At 37.3% G+C, this 22711-nt stretch overlaps 1 protein-coding gene and 1 pseudogene across 17 annotated transcripts in view; both read left to right on the top strand.

Moving 5' to 3' along the window:
- LCORL (ligand dependent nuclear receptor corepressor like) overlaps nucleotides 1-22711 on the top strand; it is a 209241-nt gene that overhangs the window by 153885 nt on the left and 32645 nt on the right. For 16 of the 17 annotated variants that reach the window (XM_037829490.1, XM_037829474.1, XM_037829476.1 and 13 more), the window contains one exon: nucleotides 21770-21863. The exons of the other annotated variant lie outside the window; for it this stretch is intronic. In XM_037829490.1, the coding sequence (XP_037685418.1) occupies nucleotides 21770-21863 (94 nt within the window). The remainder of the gene's footprint in view (nucleotides 1-21769; nucleotides 21864-22711) is intronic. 17 annotated transcript variants of the gene reach the window in all.
- Nucleotides 7409-10844, top strand: LOC119529028 (annotated as a pseudogene).

Genomic DNA, 22711 nt, shown 5'->3' with positions numbered 1-22711 from the left:
GTAAATTGCTTTGGGTAGAATTGACATCTTAACAATATTTAGTTTTCCAGTTCATGTTCATGGAATGTCCTTCCATTTATTTCAGTTTTCTTTTATTTCTTTTAGCAATATTTTGTAGTTTTCTGTGTATAAGTCCTTTACATCCTTGGTTACATTTATTCCTAGAAATTTGATTCTTTTAGTTGCTATTGTAAATGGAATTTTTTCTTGATTTCTTTCATTGTTCATTAGTAGTGTTTACAAACATTACTGATTTTGGGGTGTTGATCTTGTATTCCACCACTTTGCCAAATTCATTTATTAGCTCTAGGAGCTTTGTTATGGATTTCTCAGGATTTTCTGTAGACAGTACCATGTTCAAATTCAGGTGCCCTTTATTTCTTGTCTTGTCTAATTGCTCTGACTAGAACTTCAGTAATACATTGAATAGCAGTGGTGGTGTGTGCAACCTTTTCTTGTTCCTGATCTTAAAGGGAAAGCTTTCAGTCTTTTACCATTAAGTATGATATTAGCTATGGGTTTTTCATATATGCCCTTTATCGTATTGAGAAAGTATTCTTCTATTCCTAGTTTTCTAAAGAGTTTTTATTAAGAAGAAGTGCTGGGTTTTGTCAAATGACATCTTGCATCAATTGGAATGATCATGTGTTTGTTTTTTTCCCTTTGTTCTGCTAATGTGGTGTATTAGATTGACTTTCTTATGTTGAACCACACTTGCGCACCTGAGATAAATCCCACTTAATCATGGTGCGTAATTGTTTTTTTATGCTGTTAGGTTCAATTTGCTAATATTTTTGTTGAGGGTTTTTGCATCTATATTCATAAGAGATATTGGTCTGTAATTTTCTTTCCTTGTGGTATCTTTTCTGGCTTTGGTATGAGGTGATGTTGGTTTCATAGAATGAGTTAGAGTGTTCTCTCCTCTTCAGTTTTTTTATGGGGAGAGTTTGAACAGGATTGGTGTTAATTCTTCTTGGAATGTTTGGTCAGTTTCCCTTGTGAAGTGACCTGGTCCTGGATTTTTCTTTGTTGGGAGGTTTTTAATTATTGATTCAATGTCTTTGCTAGTTATAGTTTCTTAAGACCTTTTATTTCCTCTTGAAATAGAAGTGTAGGTAGTTTGTGTGATTCTTGGAATCTAGCTTACCTAATTTATTGGTGTACAGTTGTTCATAGTATCCTCTTATAGTCCTTTTTATTTCAGTGGGGCTGGTAGTAATTTCGTCTAGCTTACCCAATTTGTTGGTGGACAGTTGTTCATAGTATCCTCTTATAGTCCTTTTTATTTCAGTGGCGTTGGTAGTAATGGCTTCCTTTTCATTTCTAATTTTAATCATTTGTGTCCTCTGTCTTTTATTTTCTTTGTCAGTCTAGCTAAAGGTTTGTCTATTTTATTGGTTTTTCCAAAGAACCAACTTTTGGTTTGTTGATTTTTCTCTATTGTTTTTAACTATTACATTTATTTCTACTCTGATTTTTTTTTTTTTTTAATTTCCTTCCTTCTGCTATCTTTGGTTTTATTTTGTTCTTTTTTTTTTTTTTTCTGTCTCCTCCTTTTGAGGATAGGTCTCTGAATGGAGATCTTACTTCTTTTTTAATGTAAGCATTTAGAGATATAAATGTTTTTATACCTATTAGATGTGTAAAGTTTTGGTGTGTTGTGTTTTCATTTTCATTCACCTCAATATGTTTCCTCATTTCCCTTCTGATGACTTCTTTGGCTCATTTGTTGTTTAAGAGTATGTTGATTAATTTCCATATTTTTATGATTTTTTTCATTTCTCCCTATGTTATTGGTTTCTGTTTTTATTCTCTTGTGTTTGGAGATGATACATTGTTTGATTTCAATATTTTTTCATTTATTGAGACTTGTTTTCTGGCCTAAGATATGGTTTATCCTGGAGAATTATCCATGTGCATTAGAGAAGAATGTGTCTTCTGTTGGGTGTTGTATATATGTCTGTTAGTTCTAATTAGTTTAGAGTATCATTCAAGTCTTCTGTTTCCTGGTTGATTTTTTTGTCTAGATGTTCTATCTGTTATTGAAAGTGGTATATTAAAGTTTCTTGTTATTAATGTAGGACTATCTTTTTCTCCCTTCAGATCTGTCAATATTGCTTCATATATTTTGAGGCTCTGCTGTTAGGTACATATATATATATATATATGTATTTATAATTGTTATTTCTTCTTGATGAGTTGACCCCTTTATCAGTATATACTGATATTCTTTGTCCCTTGCAACAATTTTTTTATTTAATGTCTGTTTTATCTGATATTTGTATAGCTAGTCCACCTTTCTTTTGGTTACTACTTGCATGATTTATTTTATTCGGTCCTTTCAGTTTCAACTTGCTTATGTCTTTGAATTTAGGGTGGTGTCTTATACACAGCATGTATTTGGGCCCTGCTTTTTATCCATTCTGCTGGTCTCTGCCCTTTGACTAGCAAGTTTAATTCATTTATATTTTGAAGCAACTACTGATAATATAGGACTTTCTTCTGCCATTTTGCTGTTTAGTCTTTGCAAGTCATATACCATTTTTTACCTTGAATTCTTCCCTTATTGCCTACTTTCATATATTTTTAAAAATTTTTTGCTTTGCACCATGTGAAGTACCTTCTCACTTCTTTCCTGGAGGTGGGCATACCTTGGAGATATTGTGGATTCAGTTCCAGACCACCACAGTAAAGTGAATATCACATTTATGTGAATCACACAAATTTTGGGGTTTCCTACTGCATATAAACCTTATTTACAGTAAGCTGTAGTCCTTTAGGTATGCAGTTGCGTTATGTCTAAAAAACAATTTACAAACTTTAATTGAAATGTGACGCAGAGACACAAAGTGTACACATTTTGGGAAAATGGCACTGACAGACTTTCTCAATGGATTGTTGACACAAACCTTCAATTGGTTAAAAAAAAAAGCAATATGTACAAAACACAACAAAACAAAGCACAATAAAATGAGGTATTCCTGTATATTTTTCATATATTTTCTTTGTGAATACGATGGAGCTAAAATTTAACATCTTAAATATATAACAGTCATTTCTCACTTGATACCAACTTTGCTTCGAGAGAATGTGCATGTACTATTCCCATACCACTCCATACCTCCACCTTTTTTAATACTTGTCTCAAATTATATCTTTGTACATTGTATGTCCAAATGCATAGATTTAGCATTACTTTTTGTGCATTTACATTTTGGCACCTGTAAGAAGTAAAAAGTGGAGTTACATACCAAAAAATACAATACAGCAATACTGGCATCTGTAAATACCCAAATGTTTACCTTCTCCAGAGGTCTTTATCATGTTTGATCTACTTTCCAGTTTCCTTTTCTTTAGCATTGCTTGTAGAGCAGGTCTAGTGGTAATGAAGTCCCTTGGCTTTTGGTTATCTGAAAATGTCTTAATCTCTCCCTTGTTTTTGCAAGAAAGTCTCTCTCTGGACATACAACTCTTTGTTAGCAATTTTTTTCTCTCAGCACTTTGAATATTTCAATCCATTACCTTCCTCCCTCCATGATATCTGTTGAGAAATTAGCACATAATCTATTTGGGACTCCCTTGTACATGACATGCTGGTTTTCTTTTGCAACTTTCTGCTTGTCCTTTACATTTACCAGTTTGACTACTATGTGTCTGTGCATATCTCTCTTCAAGTTTATCTTTTTTTGTGTTTGTTTGTGTGCCAGTTTGGATATATTATGTCCCCCCAAAAAAGCCATGTTCTTTAGTGCAATCTTGTGGGAGCAGACATATTAGTGTTGATTAGGTTGGAACCTTTTGATTGAGTATTTCAATGGAGATGTGACTCACCCAACTGTGGGTAACACCTTTGATTGGGTTTTTTCCTTGGAGAAGTGGCCCCATCCATTCATCGTGGATCTTGATGAGTTTCCTGGAGTCCTTTAAAAAGAGCAGACCCAGATGCTTGCTGACGCTTTTGAGATGCTAGCCCAGAGTTTGCTCCGGAGAAGCTAAGAGAGGACAAAATGCCCCAAAAACAGCTGACACTTAGAAACACTTAAAGATACTTGGAGTTGCGGAGAGAAGGATGTTTGGAGTGCTAAGCTAAGAGATGAAACCCAGAGATTGCCCTGGAGAAGCATGGCCACCGGCCACGTGCCTTCCCTGCTGACAGAGTTGTTCCAGATGCCATCGACTGTTCTTCAGTGAAGGTGTCATCTTGTTGATACCTTGGTTTGGACACTTTTATGGCCTTAGGACTGTAAATTTATAACCAAATAAAATCCCTTTAGAAAAGCCAATCCATTTCTGGTATTTTGCATATTGGCAGCATTAGCAAACTGGAAGAGTTTGGGCTTCTTGACTGTGCATATTCATATCTTTTGCTGATTTAGGGACGTTTTCTATCATTGCATTTTGAATATTCGTTCTGCGGCTTTCTCACTTTTTTCTACTCTGGAACTCCCATAATGAATATAATGGTACACTTGGTGGTGTCCCAGGGGTCTCTTAGGCTGTGTTCACTTTTTCTAATTCTTTTTTCTTTTTGCTCCTCAACCTGGCTAATTTCAATATTCTTGTCTTTGAGTTCATTGATTCTTTCTTCTGTCAGCTCCAAACTGTTGAAACCCTTCTGGGAATTTTTCTTTGCATTTATTGTGGTCTACAACTTTAGTAGTTCTCTTTGGTTCTTTTCTAAAATTTCTGTCATTTTATTGAGATCCTCATATTGTTCATTCATTGTTTTTCTGATATCCTTCAGTTCCTTCTCTGTGTTTTCCTTTATCTCCTTCAGCATGTTGAAGATCACTTTTTTTAAATCTTTTCCTGGTATGTTTACAGTCTGACTTTTTCATTGGTGTTTTCTGGATTTTTAACTAATGCCTTTGGATGGGCCATCATTTCCTTTTTCTTTTTTTTTTTTTTTTTGTAATCTTTTGTTGCACACTGTACATTTAATATTTTAAAATGTTAACTCTAGATGTCCCTCCCTGAATGGTCTGTTTCTTGAGTCTGTATCCAGCTAGTGATATGAGAGAGATTTTCTTGAATACCAGGAGCTAACCAAAGTAAACAAACTAATTTCAAAAACACCTTTCTCAGTCTTTGCAAATTGACTTTCATTGGCCAGTGCCCTTCAGAGTTCAACCCTCCTGTCAAGAAGGCAAGTTCGAGGCAAATGCAAAGTGCAGAGTCCTCCCTGTCTTTTCTTAGCCTGTGTCTTGTTCTGGCTTTGTGTTTCCTAGTAGCTTTAGGAGTTCCCCTATTGACAGGAATTTGAATGTCCTCTCTACTCTCCAGGAAACAGATTTTCTCCCTCTCCCACGTGCTCCCCTGCCGGACTTAAAGCATGTAAGTCTTACCCTCAGGCTGCCTGATACAAATGTTTCTTATTTTCTTGCACTGCTGTCTTCAGCTGCTTTGCTTGGGTGGGAAATTATTGGAGGGCGGGAGAGCAAGCTGGAAAGGAGTTTCCTAGGTCAGCCTTACCTAGCCAAAAGGAAGCCAGGGAGCCACAAAGGGAGCACTGGCCATCTCCACATTGCTCTATGGAGGGCTTGAGGGAGTGACAGCAGGGGTGTCAGGAGCATCTCCTTTGACTCTCTGAAGCAATGTTTGCTTGATTCAGCACTTCCCCAGAAGATGCAGCCTGTCACTGTTTTCCATAGTTTTGAGAAAGGGTACGGTCTTTGAGACTCCTCTACTGATTTTGTCTGTGATGGGTTGGAATAATGGCTCTCCTGAGACCTGGGCCGTCAGCAATTTTAAGTAGTTGATCAAAACCAGTGATCAGTGATCAGGCCACACTTCCCCCGATATTGGAGAAGTAGGTCTTTATATTCCACCCTGGCACTGGCAAGCTGCACCATGAACTGGGGCTAAGGACCTCATTGCTGTCTGCTGCCAGGCTGGGGGATGGCAACGATAGCCTCTGCATGGATAGTGAAATTTACTGGTATTTACCGTAATTTACCAGCCTCTTCCTTCTGCTCTTCCATGGATGGTGTACAGCATTCTGCTAAACTCCAGAATTTCAAAATAGTTGATTCTGACAGCTCCTGCCTTTGCAATAGTGTTCTGGTAGAGGGAGTGATTCCTGGCACTTCCTACTCTGCCGTCTTCCCACAATCCTCTGTAACTTTCTTTACATTTTTCCTTTAAGCCACTTAATCACTGTGTGAGTTACTTTTTCAAATTAGATAATCTAATCCGTAAATCTTGTATGTAATCTAACCATAAATAACATGGGGAATTTATAGAATAATTAGATTTTTGTCTCATTCATAAATTTATAAAATTCTCATTCCCAAATAGTTTTACAGGTAACAGTATTATTATCTGAAAGCAACAGATAATTCCTGTCATATACAGACTGTTCCGAAGAATAGAAAAGAAAGATGGGGAAGGATAGAGGGATTGGGTGGTGAATGCTGAGGGGTATGGGATTTTTCTTTTGGGAGTAATGAAAATGTTCTAAAATTGATTGTGGTGATGAGTGCACATCTCTGTGATTATACTAAAAGCCATTGATTGTACACTTTGGGTGGATTATATGGTATGTGAATATATCTCAATGAAACTGCTTTAAAAAAAGAAAGGTGTAAAGTTTTTGATACCAAAACATACAAAGGTAACAGGAAAAAAGGGAAAGGTATAATCTAATCTCATTTGCAAACCTATGTGCAAAAATCCTAAATAAAATGTTAGTAAATTTGTATCCAGTGAAGTACAAAAACATAGTAAATCATAACTCGGACAACATACTGATGGTTCATCATTTGAAAAATTTTTCTGATTTTTCACATTAACACATTAAAAAAGGAAAACCATATCATCCTAATACATACAGAAAAATCATTCTACAATAACTCATAGATTTATAAGAAATAATTGTCAAAACAAGGATAGGCACTTCTTTAACATGATAAATGTTATCTACTATTTAACAAAATAAAGCATAGCTTAATGGTTTTGAAGTAAAAGGCAAGACAAAAATGCACTTAACACCAATATTCAACGTTCGATAAGAGGTCCTTACTCATGCAACATGACAAGAAAAAGAAAGAAGAAATTGAAGTATGAGAATAAGGAATAAAAAAATAAGGAAAGAATAAGTAGAGTTGTAGTTATTTACAAACAATATAATTGTATATATAGAAAATATGAATATCTAGGTAAACTTTTAGAACTGATTAAAAAGTTCAGAAAAGGAACTACTTACAAAATCAGTATATATAAACTACATAGCAGCAGCCACCCAATTAGAAAATCTCGTTAAAAAAAAAAAATTCTTATGTGCAGTAGCAGAAAACATCAGGAAAAATCTTAAAATACTGAAGAATGAGGCTAATAAACTGTATTAGGCTTTAAGGAGAACATTATAAAACTTAGTTGAAGGACATATAAAAAGACCCCAAAATGAGCAATGTGTTGGCTTGAAACTCTATGTACCCCAGAAAAGTATGTTCTTAAAGTTAATCCAGTTCTGTAAGTAGGATCTCTTGGTAACGAGGATCTTATGTTAAGATGTGACCCACCTCATTCGGGGTGGGTCTTAATCCTCTTACTGGAATCCTTTATAAGGAAATGAAATTCAGACAAAAAGAGAGATAACCATGGAGCGAGAAGCTGAAAGCAACAAAACCCAGAAGAGAAGGGAGAGACCAGCAGATGCTGCCATGTGCCTTGCCATGTAACAGAGGAGTCCTGGATCACCAGCAGCTGGTCTTTAGGAAGAAGGTATTGTCTTGATGATGCCTAGATTTGGATATTTTCATGGCCTCAGAACTGTAAGCTTGTAACCTAGTAAATTCCCATAATTGAAGCCAACATATTCCATAGTGTCTGCTTTGGGCAGCTTTGTGAACTAACACAAACTATTATAATTTTAATGAATTGGAAGACCCTGAAAGATGGTAGCTCACCCTTAATGTACTTACACATTCAGTGCCATTTCAGTCAAAATTCTGATAGAGTTTACTGTGAAACATGGCTAGCTTATCCCAAAGTCATGAGCAAGGCTTAGAAAAGGGCCAAAAATACCAAGTCAAGGTGGGGAGGGACTTGCCCTAAACCATCAAGACTTATTAGTGAGGGCAGGGGTTCAAACAGGGTGTTATTGGCTAGCATAGACAGCGGTAGAACAGATTAGAACACCTACAAAGTCCCCAAACATTGGTGGTATCTTGGCTGAAGACAGAGATGTCATCATAAATCATATGTTCAATATATGGTTCTGGGACAATTGGTTACCCAAGTATATGGAGAAAAGAAGTAAATGATCCTTACTTAATGTATTTTGTAGTTTATATGAATAATAATTCTGGTTGGCTTAAAGGGCTGTGAAAAGCAAAACCAAAACTTCAAGATGAAAATTTAGGATAATATCTTAATGAATTCACTGTAGGGTAGAAGGGAGGGGTAGCAGTGGAGCAGCCTGGGCACCTGAGGATGAGCAGGCATGAGGAGTTCACGGGTTCCAGCCCAACCCCCAGCTGAATGGTTGACCACACACAGGGATGCTAGCTGGGGCCTTTCCAGAGCCAAACTGGGCAGCAGGAGCCACCACCTCTTGGGCCCACTACTCATGCCTTTCATGCTAGCCCAGAGAGCTTTAGCCGCTTTGCAGCTCAGAATGTCCCAGAAGGGGCCGTGAGTGGAGGTGTGTGTGGATTGCAGCGCCCTTCGCCATACCTGGGCCTTCATCAGCAGGTGTGCTATTGTACAAGTGCTGCAGTGTGTACTGGAGTCTGAGATGCCACATCTCCATCATCAAGCACCTTAGATATAGCCCCTGGCCTCCCAGACTGCTACAGATGGGGTACACACTTGCCAGCCGAAGGGCCACCTCCACGTGGGAGCACTTCTGTGAGAGCTCTCCCTGCTGGACCCTACACAAGTGCAGAGCAGTGGTGCAAAGCTAACTCCCCAAGACAGAGTCCACCCTGTCAGTTCTGAGTTCATCAGGACCAAGTACAACATGCTTACGCTTGTGCACAAGCTTCCTTGTTGGGGAAAGATCACCAAAGACCTCAGCAAACAACTGCACTTGAGCATGCAGACAGGCAACTTGGAGACATGTCTGTGACTATTATCCCTGTGCATACAGGCCAACTTCAACTTCTTCCATCCAAAGAAGGGCACCACATCTCTGCAAGCGGTCACCGAGGCAGGGCAGACTTGAAGACTGAGCTATTTGTAGTGTATAGGGTTAATCCTGGCTCGCTCGTGGTACTGGCCGCCCACCAATCAACCATGTGAGGCAGGTATGGCCACATGAGCAGGTGGAAAGGCTAGTGGAGTGCCAGTAGGAGCTCACTGACCAGTTGGCCTTCTAATTCTGTGGACACAAACCAGATCACAAGAATGGACATTATGTTATCCCACAGATGGCTGACAGCCTAGACTTGTCTGAGCTGGCCAAAGCTGCCAGCAAGCTGCAGGTGCTCGGCAGCTGGCTTTTTAAGGAACTTGCCAGGCCATAGACCAGTGAGTTGGATTGAAGAGAGAATGATGCAGTATGGCTGGCTACCCAAAACCACAGCACCCTAGTGAAAGAATGCAGGCTGTGCCCTTCTAACCTGTTAACCCCAGATACTCTGCCACTCAGAATCAGGGGTGACCGCTTAATGCTCAAAAGTTTGCCACCTTGATTGACATTCTCAGCAAGGCCAGACAGACAGCAGGGCAAGAGCCTGAGCTGCTGCATAGACCACTTCAGTCTCTCTGCACAGGGCCAGAGTGACCTTGACAACCAATGTGAGTACAACAGCATGGCCTCCAATAAGAATGTTGACCAGTAGCCCCTGCGCTGTGCCAGCACCATGTGCAACACCCATGCACAGGGAAAGGACTCCTCAGACCTGTCCAGTGGGGCTGTGAAAACTGCAGGAGTACCTAGAGCAGAAGTGCCTGGCTACATCTGAGGCAAAGGCACAGCAGCTCATGGAGTTCAATAGTATCTTGAGTAGTGAGCTCTGGAAGCTACAGAGGGAGAGCTACAAGCTACAAGTCTGTGAACTACAACATAACCTGCAACAGGGCGCCAAGGCCTGTGCGCTTGCCCTCACTGCCCAGTGAACAGGCAGAGCACGTCCATAGGCCTGATGAAAGTGCACACTGCAGGGACCACCAGGCCTTCTCCATGTATGAACTGGGCTCTGCCATTAAGCCCTTTGGGGACTCACCCAAGGACAAGTTCATCATGCGTCTCTAGTCTTTCCACAACACAGGATGACATTGTTTATTTGTTGTACATCCCTGCCAGCCTCTGTGAGATCAGAAGGGAGTGTCTGCCTCAGCTATGCCCTTCACTCAATCCTCCCCACTGCTGTCCTGCCCCCAGGAAGGAAGTCCCACACAAGCAAATTTTCCTACTATGGCAGTGATGCTGATAGCAGCTATTGGGAATGCTTACAGAGTGGGGACCCACTGCTTAGACTGGAAAGAATAGATGTCTAGAGCTGGGCAAGGAGGAGCACCTCCACCCAGAGTTGGAAAGCTTAGTTGGAAACCTAGATCCTGGACTTGCCAGTACTGAGGATGTCATGCTGAAGATGGAGCAGCTCACCGAGAATATTGAGCAGTTGTTGCAGGCTGCCCAGGAATTCAAACATGACAGCTTGTGCCCCTCTCGGAAGATCTATTTGGATGTGACAAAGATGCCTTCTCTTCCCAAAGAGGCCAGCCCTGGGGCTGGTGCAGAGCTCACTGCAGTGCTCAATACGAGTGCCTACTGGCTGCAGAGTGAGTGGTATTTAGTGCCTGCAGAGCCTGGCATTCCTGTGAACTTCCAGCTGCTGATCAAGTGCACCTGTGACATAACCAAGGCAGTCAAGCAGCTGGTCACTGTCACCATCTGAGAAGAAGCAGTGACCAGTCTCCCTACATACTCACCCATACCCTGGAACCTCATTGGCCCTGGAAGTTGGGTCACTCCAAACACTAATCCCCACCCCAGCAGAGCTACTGGCACAAGTGTCCTTAGTGCTGCCATTCTCCCCTGGCAGCCCAGTACCATTACCTGCCCCATTCAAGTCCCAAGAATGGAGAGGTGGGGTGCTAGGAGCTTTTTTCCCCCACATTCTGTGGATCTCTCCCTGTGTATGGCATCCCCTCTCCTAGCATGTAGGAGCCTAGGGAGGCATCACTACCAGCCCCTTGCCCTCCAGGGTACTATCAGCAAAGGACTGGAGTGGGGGTACTTCATACACTCCCTCCCCTCTCCACAAGCCAGCTCAGCCCTACTGGGGGCTAAGCAGGGCCATTTCCCTTTTTTGTACATAATCTCTATGGATGTCTGCCCTGTAGTCACCAAGCCCCCCTGCTGCTGTCTTTCTTTAATGCCAAATGACCCCATAGGACACAGGTGCCAACCTGTGTGCTGGGGTCCCCAACATCAAACAGTGGCAAATCTTATCTCTCCTCCTTGTGGTAACTGAGTGTCCCTACTTGCCTGCATGTGAATGTGTAGGGTGGCAGTGCTGTTCTGGAGGCCTGCTCCATCTGGATTTTTGTGAGGAGACCAGAGCAGTGGGACCAGCATGGAGGTCAGCCTCCCTCTTCCCCACCTTGGGGCCAGGGACTGACTGCTGGGTACACAGCTGTGTTTCTCCCAGCTGCCTCCCCTTCATCTCTCCCCCCTCAGACTTCTCCTTAAGTAACTTAAAATGGAAACCACTTTTTTCCATCTTTCTTCCCCCTCCCTTATGGAAAGGAGAATGTGTGCTGACTGGGACAGAAAAATGAGCTTGGCTGGGTCCCTGGGGTTCTTGACTTAGCAGGTAGTTATAGCGCTAAGAACTCTGTTCTCTATCACCTCTGGAGGCCTGGCAGTCTGGGCTGCAACCTAGGAAGGCTGGTGAGGTTGGTGGGCAGCATATACTGCTCTCCTCCCCATCGTGCCTCTTCCCTAGGGGGCCAGGTCCTGTCTGTGTGGTTGTGGGTGGGCTGACTGTCAAGATACGTGTCATGTACATTTATATCAGAAATGAGTAAGTGACCATGAAAAAAAATAGGGAAGAAATTCTTAAGATGCAACAATCACAATCCATACAACAATTTGACTATACTGAAATTTAAAACTTAAGTATTACAAGTCACTGTGGATGGAGTAAAAATGTCAGGCCTCAGATTTGGAGATAATATTTATAACTCATATAACTGCCAACTATTAGAATGACAAACTACAACCATGAGAAATAGACAACCACTCAATAGAAAAATAGGCCAAGATAGTTCTCAGAAGAGGAAACCAGAATGTCCAAGTAAGCAAAGAAAAGGATGTTCAAGAGAATATCCCAGTCTTCTTCTCAATATACGGTTCTTTTCTTCTGTAATATAAGAGACGGTAATTCAGTGACTGATTGACATTAAGTGCTTGCAAAAAAAATCATTCTTTGACAGTTCTGATAATTAAGCTCAAATTTCCTTCTAAAACATCCACCCATCTTTTTATATTTTTTCCATCTGCAATAATATGAGTCTACAACTTTTATTTAATAGTACTGTGAATGTTTGTAGAAGTTATTACAATCTCAAAGACTTCTCTTTTCCATGCTAATCTTTAGGAATTTTTGTCCATTTGAAACAATATGAGAAAGTGTAGTCTATTTACTTAATATTTGTTGAAATTATTATGTCTCTTCAAATGTCTGTTTTCCATACTATTCTTTTTGGCTTCCTTAGTTCTATATAGTTCTCATTATCCTTGCCTTTTCTTCCACAAACTCTAGACTGACTGAAAATATGGTTACCTTGAGGAAAGCATTCCCATTCACCTCTCCATTGTGCTTTCTAACCAGGTGTTTCAAATATTAGAAGATATTTCCTTTAGCTCTTTAAATTCTGCATATTTGTATAAATATTCTGAGCTTCATAAACTGGTAGAAAAGTAAATAATGCATTGTCCATACCAAATGACTCTTTTTTTTTTTTTTGGTCTGGACACACTAAATTAAGAAACAACTGTAAATGACACTAGTCTATTAAAGTTTATTTTTTAAAAGATTCCAGTTTTAATTTGGGGCCAAAGTAAAAACTTCTCTTAAATTCCAAAGTACAGAAAGAAATTTGCAGCATATAGATCTTTATCATTACCATGAAGAATTTACCAGCCCTTTACAAGACAGGATCAATTGTGGGCAGAGGTGAAAGCAGTGGCACTTCATTGGCCCTGTTGGTGCAATTTTCATGAGGCCCAATGAATATTCTGTTAGAATTTTTATTATAGAAATGTTCTCACTGCATTGTAAATTGTTTGCATGTTTATCTCCCCATTATATTGCACCTTTGGAAACAGAGACATTGTTTTTGTATCCTCAGTGCTAGGCATGATATATGACTTACTGGATTTATTTGATTAAAAAATCTTCACTATTCTTAAATGCTGCTGATAACTAAAATACAATTGAGACTTCACTATCGGATTTATGACTTTGAGCTGTGGAACTTTTTTTTTTTTAAACAATTTGGATAGAAAATATTCTAAAATACCTTTTTACTTCCTTAAACAGCATGTGGAACAGGATTATTTTCCCTTAAACTGATTGAATTCAGATAAGTAAATTAAAAATATATGTATATTACTTCATACTGCCTCTGCTCCATAGGCAAAATTTTGAAAACATCGTCTCCTAATTTGAGTAAGATTTCTTTAAAAAAAAATTGTGCATGGGGCTAGTACTAATTAGTCTTCGAGTGAATATTTGAGAGACAACATGAAATAAAATATATGAATTTCAGAGATATATTTAGTCCATTAAGTATCCTTCTTTATTGCTCCTGCCACCACTATTGTTTTTTTGGTTTCTTGACTGTGATTCAAGTAGGTAAAGTTGTCAGCTGAGATGTTACCATAATTAAGAGAGCCATATATAATGTTATAAAATGCTTAACTATGCTTTTTATAAATTAAGTGTTGTGATTCTCTTAAGAAAATGCTGAAACATTTTTAAAGTTCAGTTCAGAAGATATTTTTATCTACCAATGAAGCCAATAAAAGTATCATCTAGATTTTCTATGCTGAGCTTTTGTTTTATGCAGCTAAAGGCACAAGGAAGAAAACTTAATGTGCTGTGCTTGAAAAGATGCCATAATTTACTAAACCTGAAGAACAAAACATAATATGACTAGCTTATCATGTTACCACCAAACTAACTGTCTCTGACTCTAGGAATGGGAGAAACAGTCACCTGCTTAAAACCCTAAACTCCACAATACAGCCCCTGCTTACTTATTCAGCCTCATCTTGTGCCTCTCTTTAGTCTTCATAAAGGTTTTCTGTCAGTCTTATGGATATGGGATACAGTCTGGCCTAAGGACATTTACACATGCTGTGACCTCTGTAGAAGCTACTACAGATCTACCTACTCCCACTACTTTTTTCCTAAATAAATCTTACTAGTTTTTTCAAGTTTCATTTTATACATCATTTCCTTCAGAAAACCTCCTTACACCTCCCAAATTTGAACACATCAACATTCTGAAAATTTTCTATCAAAATTTAGTTTGGGCCTCTTCTTATATTTTCCCATAGCACCATGTATTCTTTTGTAGTACTCACCTCTCATGTAATGATTTGCTGTTACCATCTCATTCTGTGCTGTTTTCCCATTATGCTTTTTTCTACCCCTCTGTTCTTATTTTCTTTTGAATTAGTTTGTTCCCCTTCATTTCTCATTTTTCCCTTTGCCAGCTTTGAAATTATAGATGCTATTTCTATCTGTTAGCAGTTACCCTAGAAATTTTTAAATATGTTTAACATCAACAGTTAATCAAAGGTCTTGCAAACCAATGGGAAGGTGTTTATGTTTTGTTCATGGATTCAAATCCCAAGGAAGAGCCAAGGTGGCTATTTAGGGAGAGGCTGGGCTCACTTCTTTCCCAGAACAACTAGGCAGACTGTCTGGAATAATGATTCCAGGGCTCTGGAGATGGAGGTGTTCCATGCACACCCAGGAAAGGGGACCAAAGAGACAGAGAAGCTGTGGTGAGAGATTGAGTAACTCCTCTCAGCCACAGTACCTGGCACCTGTCTCCCACTCGCAGAGCAGAAAGCTTCAGGGTGCCCTAAGAGGGCCGTGGAGATCAACTTTCCTATGAACAGGGTGGTACACAGTCTAGCACTGTTCCAGCTTTTGGCCTTCAGATTTGGACTGCTGGAGCCTGAGGTTTAAAACCACCTGGCCTGGGGTGGCTACCTTATTTGTAGTCAGCAGAGAGCTACTACCTCCTGAGTGCTGAGGGGAATAGATTGCTAAGGAACACCATCTACTGGCCGGCGAGGAAAGTGCACCTACAGGAAGAACTAGGAAAAGGAGCAAACTTAACCCAAAGCAAGCAGAAGGAAGGAAATAACAAAGTTTAGAGCTGAGACAGATGAAATAGAAAACAAAAAAAAAAAAACACCATAGAATCAACAAACACAAAACTTGGTTCTTTGAAAAGATCGATAGGATTAACACATCTTTAATTGGACAAAGAAAAAGAATGAAAGTGTAAATAAATTCAGAAATGAGAGGCAGAACATTATTGCTGACATCACTACACAGAAATGAAAATGTTCATAAGAGGATACTAATGAATAACTGTACGCCAACCAACTAGATAACTTAGATGAAATGGCCAATTTTCTAGAAACACGAACATCCTACAGTGATTCCAGAAGAAATAGAAGACCTCAACAAACCAGTCACAAGTAAAGAGATTGAAACAGTCACCAAAAACCTCCCAACAAAGAAAAGCACAGGACCAGATGGCTTCATGTAAGAATTCTACCAGTCATTCCAAGAAGAATTAATATCCTGCTCAAACTCTTCCAAAAAACTGAAGAGGAGGGCATGCTGTCTAACTCATTCTATGAAGCCGACATCACCCTAATACCAAAGCCAGATAAAGATCTACAAGGAAGGAAAATTACAGACCAATCTCTCTAATGAATATAGATGCAGGAATCCGCAACAAAATGCTTGGGAATTGAATCCAAAAGTACATTAAAAGAATTATACACCATGACCAAGTAGGATTTATCCCAGACATGCAAGAGTAGTTCAACACAAGAAAATCCATTAATGTAATACAGCACATTAACAAATCAAAAGGGAAAAACCACATGATCATCTCAATTGATGCAGAAAAAGCAGTTGACAAAATCCAGCACCTCTTCTTGATGAAAACGCTTTGAAAGATAGGAATAGTAGGAAACTTTGTCAACGTGATAAAGGGCATATATGAAAAACCCACAGCTAACATCATACTCCATGGTGAGAGACTGAAAGCTTTCCATCTGATATCTGGAACAAGACAGGGATGCCCACTGTCACCACTGTTATTCAACATTGTTCTAGAAGTTCTAGATAGAGCAGATAGGCAAGAAAAAAAAATAATAAATAAAAGGCATCCAAATCAGAAAAGAATAAAACTTCCATTATTTACAGATGATATGATCCTATACCTAGAAAGTCCTGAAAAATCTACAGCAAAGCTACCAGAGCTAATAAACTAGTTCAACAAAGTGGTGAGATACAAGATTAACGTGCAAAAATCAGTAGTGTTTTCTATACATTAATAATGAGCAATATGAGGAGGAAATCAGGAAAATTCATTTACAATAGCAACTAAAAGAATAAAATATCTAAGAGTAAATCTAACCAAGGTTGTAAAGGACTTGTACACAGAAAACTACAAAACATTACTAAAAGATATCTAAGAAGATCTAAATAAATGGAAGGACATGTTGTATTTATTGATTGGAAGACTAAATATTGTTAAGATGTCAGTTCTACCCAAATTGATTTATGGATTCAACACAACCCCCATCAAAATTCCAACAGCCTACTTTTCAGAATTGTAAAAGCCAATTATTACATTTTCCGATCTGAGTAGCCAAAAACATCTCAAAAAAGAAAAATGAAGTTGGAAGACTCTCACTTCCTGACTCCCAAATATTTTAAATGAATGTCTTGTTTTATATCAGATACTGAACTGCCATTGATAGTTAAACAGTGCCAAATGATTTTAGGAAAATTTTCTGACAACTTCATAATTACTCCAGACTTCCTTCCCAGTATCATACCAGTACCACTAAAACAATTTGCTGTCAAACATTTATTATTAAAGCCACAATCATTTAGACTAGACAGTGTATTGGAAATATACCCTGTTCTGGCTGGCAGTTCTTTTAAAGCAACAAATATCATTACCGGTATAGAAGCTAACTGAACTGTGTACTGGAGATTAATCACTATGTGCTTTTCTTCAAAAGTGCAGATACCTTATCAATTATGGCATAGATTTTGGCATTCTCTTCTACAGTATTATTAATATCTTCATATTAATTTCTTTTGCATTATGTTCTGCTATTATTGCACTGCATCATTTTATGTAAATAATTGCCTAAATCTACATGTCTTTCTCTTTTAATTCTATTGACCACCCTCACCATCAATAAAGTCCTGTTACATTTTACTAAATTATTAACAGTATGAAAAACTTTTGTAAGAGCATGAATATTTTTATTGCTCGGCTTATAAACTAAACTGGAAATTGAGTCCTTAGTTAATTCTGTAAACAAATCTTGAATTTTAGTACAGTCTTTAGAAATAGCACATTTCCTAATTTTTTTGTTGTTGACAAGTTTGCCTAGTAGTTTTATTAGGGTCAATTGGGGTTACTAAGTATTCCTTCCATTCTTTGCATGGACACATGGACGTGTCTTTCTTCTGCCACTCCTAGTTATTGAACTATCAAGTGGTAAGTTTTTGTATTTCCATTTGAACTGTTACGTTTATTTCATGTTCCATGTAATCTACACTTATCTTCAAGAATTTTACTTCATATAAATCCATCTCATCTTTCTAGCTAGACTATAAAATGTACACTGTCAAAACACTCGTTTACTTATTTTATATTACTCTAGAGCATGTAGTGTAGTAAGTGCTTAGTTTTTATCCATTGAATTAATTAGTACTTTGAAAATAAATACTCCCCAAAAATGAATTATAGTGTGATACATCCACTTTAATACATTATACTGATAAATGCTATCACTATTCAGCTAGATATAAATCAGTAGAAGCAAGAAAATACCGTTTACCCCAGTTCCAAGCTTTCTTTTTCTCTGTCTTCCCAATATGTCTTTCCCCCTCTCTTCTTACTGCTTTTTTGCTTTCCTAGTTCAGACAATTCTAGGTTTAGCCAATTTTGATTTTTCTAGCTCTTAAGCTACAGGCTTTAGGGACAAAAAGGGAATATGGTATAGGGGGTAATACTAACAAAAAGTGAAATTTGCTATATATAAATCTGAAAAATTTACCTGAAAATCCTTAATGCATATTAGAACTATTTACTTGTATATTTATATATCTTGTTTTCACTACATAAATATTCATTGATTAAAGAATTTTAATATGTGACAGAAATATAATGGACAGAGACTATAATGTGTTACTTTAGTTAGCAAATTCTTTTAGAATAAAACATTTAACATAGGGAGCCTAATTATAAAGAAGGGGATGCGGGAAAGAAAAGATAAAAGCATTTCTCACCTGGGTTCATTGTCTGGCTTTAGGATACTAGTCTGGTTTGGGGTAGGTCTCTTAAAGATGGAGGAACTGGGCTTAGGTCTAGCCATCCTCAAGATTAAAATGAGCTGTAACCAGGGCTGTAGGTGGCTATCAAACCAGCAGTCAAAGGATGGACCAAAAGGACAAAAATAGCTTTATTACCCTGGCTAGCAAGGTACACTGTTTATATAAAGCAGAGAGAGGAGGAGTTCCCTTTACCTCCTTTTATTATTTCTATTTTGTGGAATACTTAATTGTAAAATGAATGTACCAAAAGTTTAGAAGAGTTTAGAATTAGGGAAATTTCATTAATGTACTCTGTAACTTTTGCTAGGAAATAACAGACTTAGGAAGAAGTACATTTTATTATGCCACAAGAACATGAGCAGAATCAAAATTAGTGAATGAAATGATGAACCTGAAAATGCATAAGGCAGTAATGACTTATTGACAAAGAAGTGGTCTTAAGATAAGGTCTTGAAATCAGAGTAAATTTTTTTTGCTGAGAAGAGAAATAATAATAGTAAAACAAGGAGAAAACATTACTTTCTTCCTTTAGGAGGTTCTAGCACTCTACTATTATTTAATGAAATGCAAATGTGTAAGTCAAGATCCCTGACCCTGAAGAATTCAATTTTATGGGAGAAAAAGAGTTGTAAACCAACAATTTCATGATGGCATGATAAGTATTACAGGATGCTGTTAAAACAAAGGAGGAAATCATCAGCTTCTGCTTTGGGGGTGTCTGGATCTTTAAGGATAAGTAGGAGTTTGACAAGTAAAATGAGTAGAAAGAGCACACTAGGCCTAGGGAACAGTGTATTGCAGTTCCAGAGATATGACATTGCTTACCTGTTTGAGATATGATTAAGTGGTTTGATACAAAAGGAATGTGTGGTTTGCGATTAGTTGGGGACTAAATATACAATTGGGCTGTGTGGATAAAACAAGGCAAAATACTTAATTTTAAAAATTTTTTAAAGTTTAAAAATATTTTAATGTTTTTTAAAATTATAAAAATATTTTAATGTTTTTTTAAATTTTAAAAATATTTTAATATTTTTAAATATTTTTAAATATTTTTAATATTTTAATATGCCTGGTGTTTTGTTTACTTCACCAGTCTCCCTTTACCCTTTTAAAGTAGACAGTCGAACCTCTAACTGTAATGAAGTTCTTCCAATTCTTCAAAAGTCTAGTCAGCAAATATTTATTGAATACTTGTTGTGTGCCAGGGACTATTGTAGGCAGCGGGGATGTATCAATGAGTAAAATAGACATGGTTTCTGCCTTCACATAGTTAATGACTGGTGGTTAACATCGTTAAGTGTATAAGCAACTAGAATACAGCCTGTTAAATACTAAATAATATAGGTAAGTGTTACTAGTATAGGGAATTACAAGAATGACAACCAACCAAATCCAAAGTTGTGGCCTGAATTATTGAATGATGTGTAAAATTTGGTGAGAATTAGGATTAGTGTGGGAGATAGAAGGAGGAGACAGTTAGGCAGAGGAGTCTAGCAGAATGTGTAAAAGCTCAGAAATAGCGTAGCATTTTCCCAGTTTCCCTCTTTTACCCTTATCCTCTTGTAGTCCATTCTCCGTACTACAGATTGATCCTCTGAAGACATAAATTAAATCCTATTTTCCTATCTCAAAGTAGAATTCAAAGTTCTTACCCTGGCCTACAAGGCCCTGTGTGATCTCTCTCACATTTCTGTTCATGTCACTCTTAGCCTAGTTTATTCCTCCCCAGCCAGCCTGCCCCATTTGCTCTTCCTCAGACCTTCCAGGTGTGATTCCACATCACAGCCTTTGTACAAACTGTTCATTCTAGAAGTGCTCCCCCAGTTATGTGCTTGATTGGTACCCTTATCTACTGGAGGACTCTGTTCAAGTCGAGGAGGCCTACACTTTATAAAACAGCAGTGCCCACAGCCTTACTTCCTTTTTTAGCATCTCACTTGGCTTTATTTTCCTAAGTAGCACGTACCATCAACCTGAAATATTTGGTGTTGCATTGCTGCTGCTATTGTTCTCATTGTATGGGTCATCTCCCTAGATCCTAAATACCATGAGACTAGATAATTCATCTAACTTTTTTCACTATTGTTCTCCTAATGCCTAAAGCAGTTCTTAGATCTAGTAAGCACTCAATAGATAATTGTTGAATTATACATAGGAGGTTATGGATGGGATGTTTTATTTTTTCATCTTTGTATCTTCCAGGTTACTTAAGTTTTGGGTGAATTTATATGGTAACAATAAAACTCAGATGAATTTTTTGAGTATATTATTTAATGTGTATTTTCCTATAAAATAATGATCCCTTTCTTAGAGCTTGAATTTTTTTTTGTTTTTTTGTGTTTTTTTGCTATCAGTAGGGACATAGTCACAGTATTATTTATTTATTGCCATCTTTAAGATTCATAGTTTATTATTGTTTGTTTTGATCTTGGAGCTTTGTCCTATTAACAGTATTGTGAATCTTTGAAGTTTTATTTATGGAAGTTAAATATTATAAATATAATAATAACTACATTTTGATAGTCATCTTATAACAGGTTGTTTTTATTTAAAAATTATATTTTTATAAGTTATGTCTTTGATTATTCTTCACCCAATCATAGATGTAGCTACAAGATATTACATAGGCAATAATTCAATATTGTACATTTCAGTAGTGTAAATTGTAAAATGATGTACTTTGCATCCTAAAAATAAGTTGGTTATACATAGAATTGCAGATTACCTAAGGTACATGTGCTACATACTGCTGGTCCTAGTAAATGCTAATTATTCAGTTCTCTTAGTCATCATATTTGCCATGCTATCCATTATATACAACTTCTGTCACTCCCATGTTCCCAAAGCATCATCTGAGCAGACTTGAATAGAAAACGGTCATGGATGACTAACCAAATTCATCACAAAATGGTGGAAAATATGACCAGTAGTGATGGTCAGAGTTGATTTTAAGTCATTCAGTCTGTTTCTTTATATCACCTGGTAACCCCAGCTTCGTCTCTGTCCTCTCTTTCCTATGTAGTGCCATCCCAGTCATGTGATAGTGCTAAAACCATAAGATAAGTAGATATGATGGCCACATGTCAAATACAAGTATTAATTTGTAGTTATAAATTAGTAGATTGGTAAAATATGAAATATTAAAGTGTAAGGACTTCCTGTTTGTCACAATTATAAAGTTTTTTCTTTCATAGGGGATGGAGTGTTAGATCTCTCTACAAAGAAAACCAGCATAAAATCTGAAGAGTCATCCATATGTGATCCTTCTTCTGAAAATTCAGTGGCTGGGTAAGCAAAATTTAGGAAATATAATTTAATGTTAATATAAAATTATTCCTGCAGAGAACTCTTAATACTATTCTGAGTAGATTTACATACATAGTTTTCCTCCAGAATTTGTCACTCATAAGTATGTCTTTCTCATAACTTTCATTTGTCTTCTTTCTTTTTTATTCTTTCTGTTAAAGAAAAGTTATCAGAACAATCACCAAACTTTAGTTCATGTTGCTAAAATGAACTACGAACATAGTCATAGAATGCAAACTAAGAAGCAGAATGAGAAAGAGAAATTAAAATATCAGAAGGCAATTTTAAGGAAAATATTTAATTTCAGTATTTAATTTTTTAAAAGCAATGAATAAATTCTAAAAGTACTATACTTAATAATTCTTAGAGCTAGTTTATGAAGTGTTCACATTTTTTAATGTGCTGTGGGTGTGGTGGCAAGCTATTTAATATAGCTAATAATCACCACAAAAAGTCCTTTCATGTTTTGAAAGCTGTCAATAAATTAATTTAATCAAATAATTAATAATGAAATGCTGTTCTGTTGGATTTTTTTATTTTTTCTTTGTAACTTTCACATCTTCCCATTAATGAACTGCTTAGGGAGCTTTTTTTTTTTTAACTCACATTTAAATCTTAGCTGTAGAATGTAATTTGTTTCAACTAAGGCTGAAGTAGCATTTAAGTCATAAGGTATAGTGAGCTTTCTGTTTGGGAAACTTTGAAAGTACAATACACTTGAAATAGAAATAGCATTTATAATATCTAAAATTAAATTATTTTATTCAAATATGATTTACCTACTTGTTTCAAATTTTAAGTTTTTGTCTAGAGAAAAATTAGTCTTGTGG

The sequence above is a fragment of the Choloepus didactylus genome, chromosome 3 (assembly GCF_015220235.1).
Source record: "Choloepus didactylus isolate mChoDid1 chromosome 3, mChoDid1.pri, whole genome shotgun sequence".
NCBI lineage: Eukaryota > Metazoa > Chordata > Mammalia > Pilosa > Megalonychidae > Choloepus > Choloepus didactylus.
Note: the sequence above shows the minus strand (reverse complement) of the source record. Positions and strands in the feature narration are given on the sequence as shown.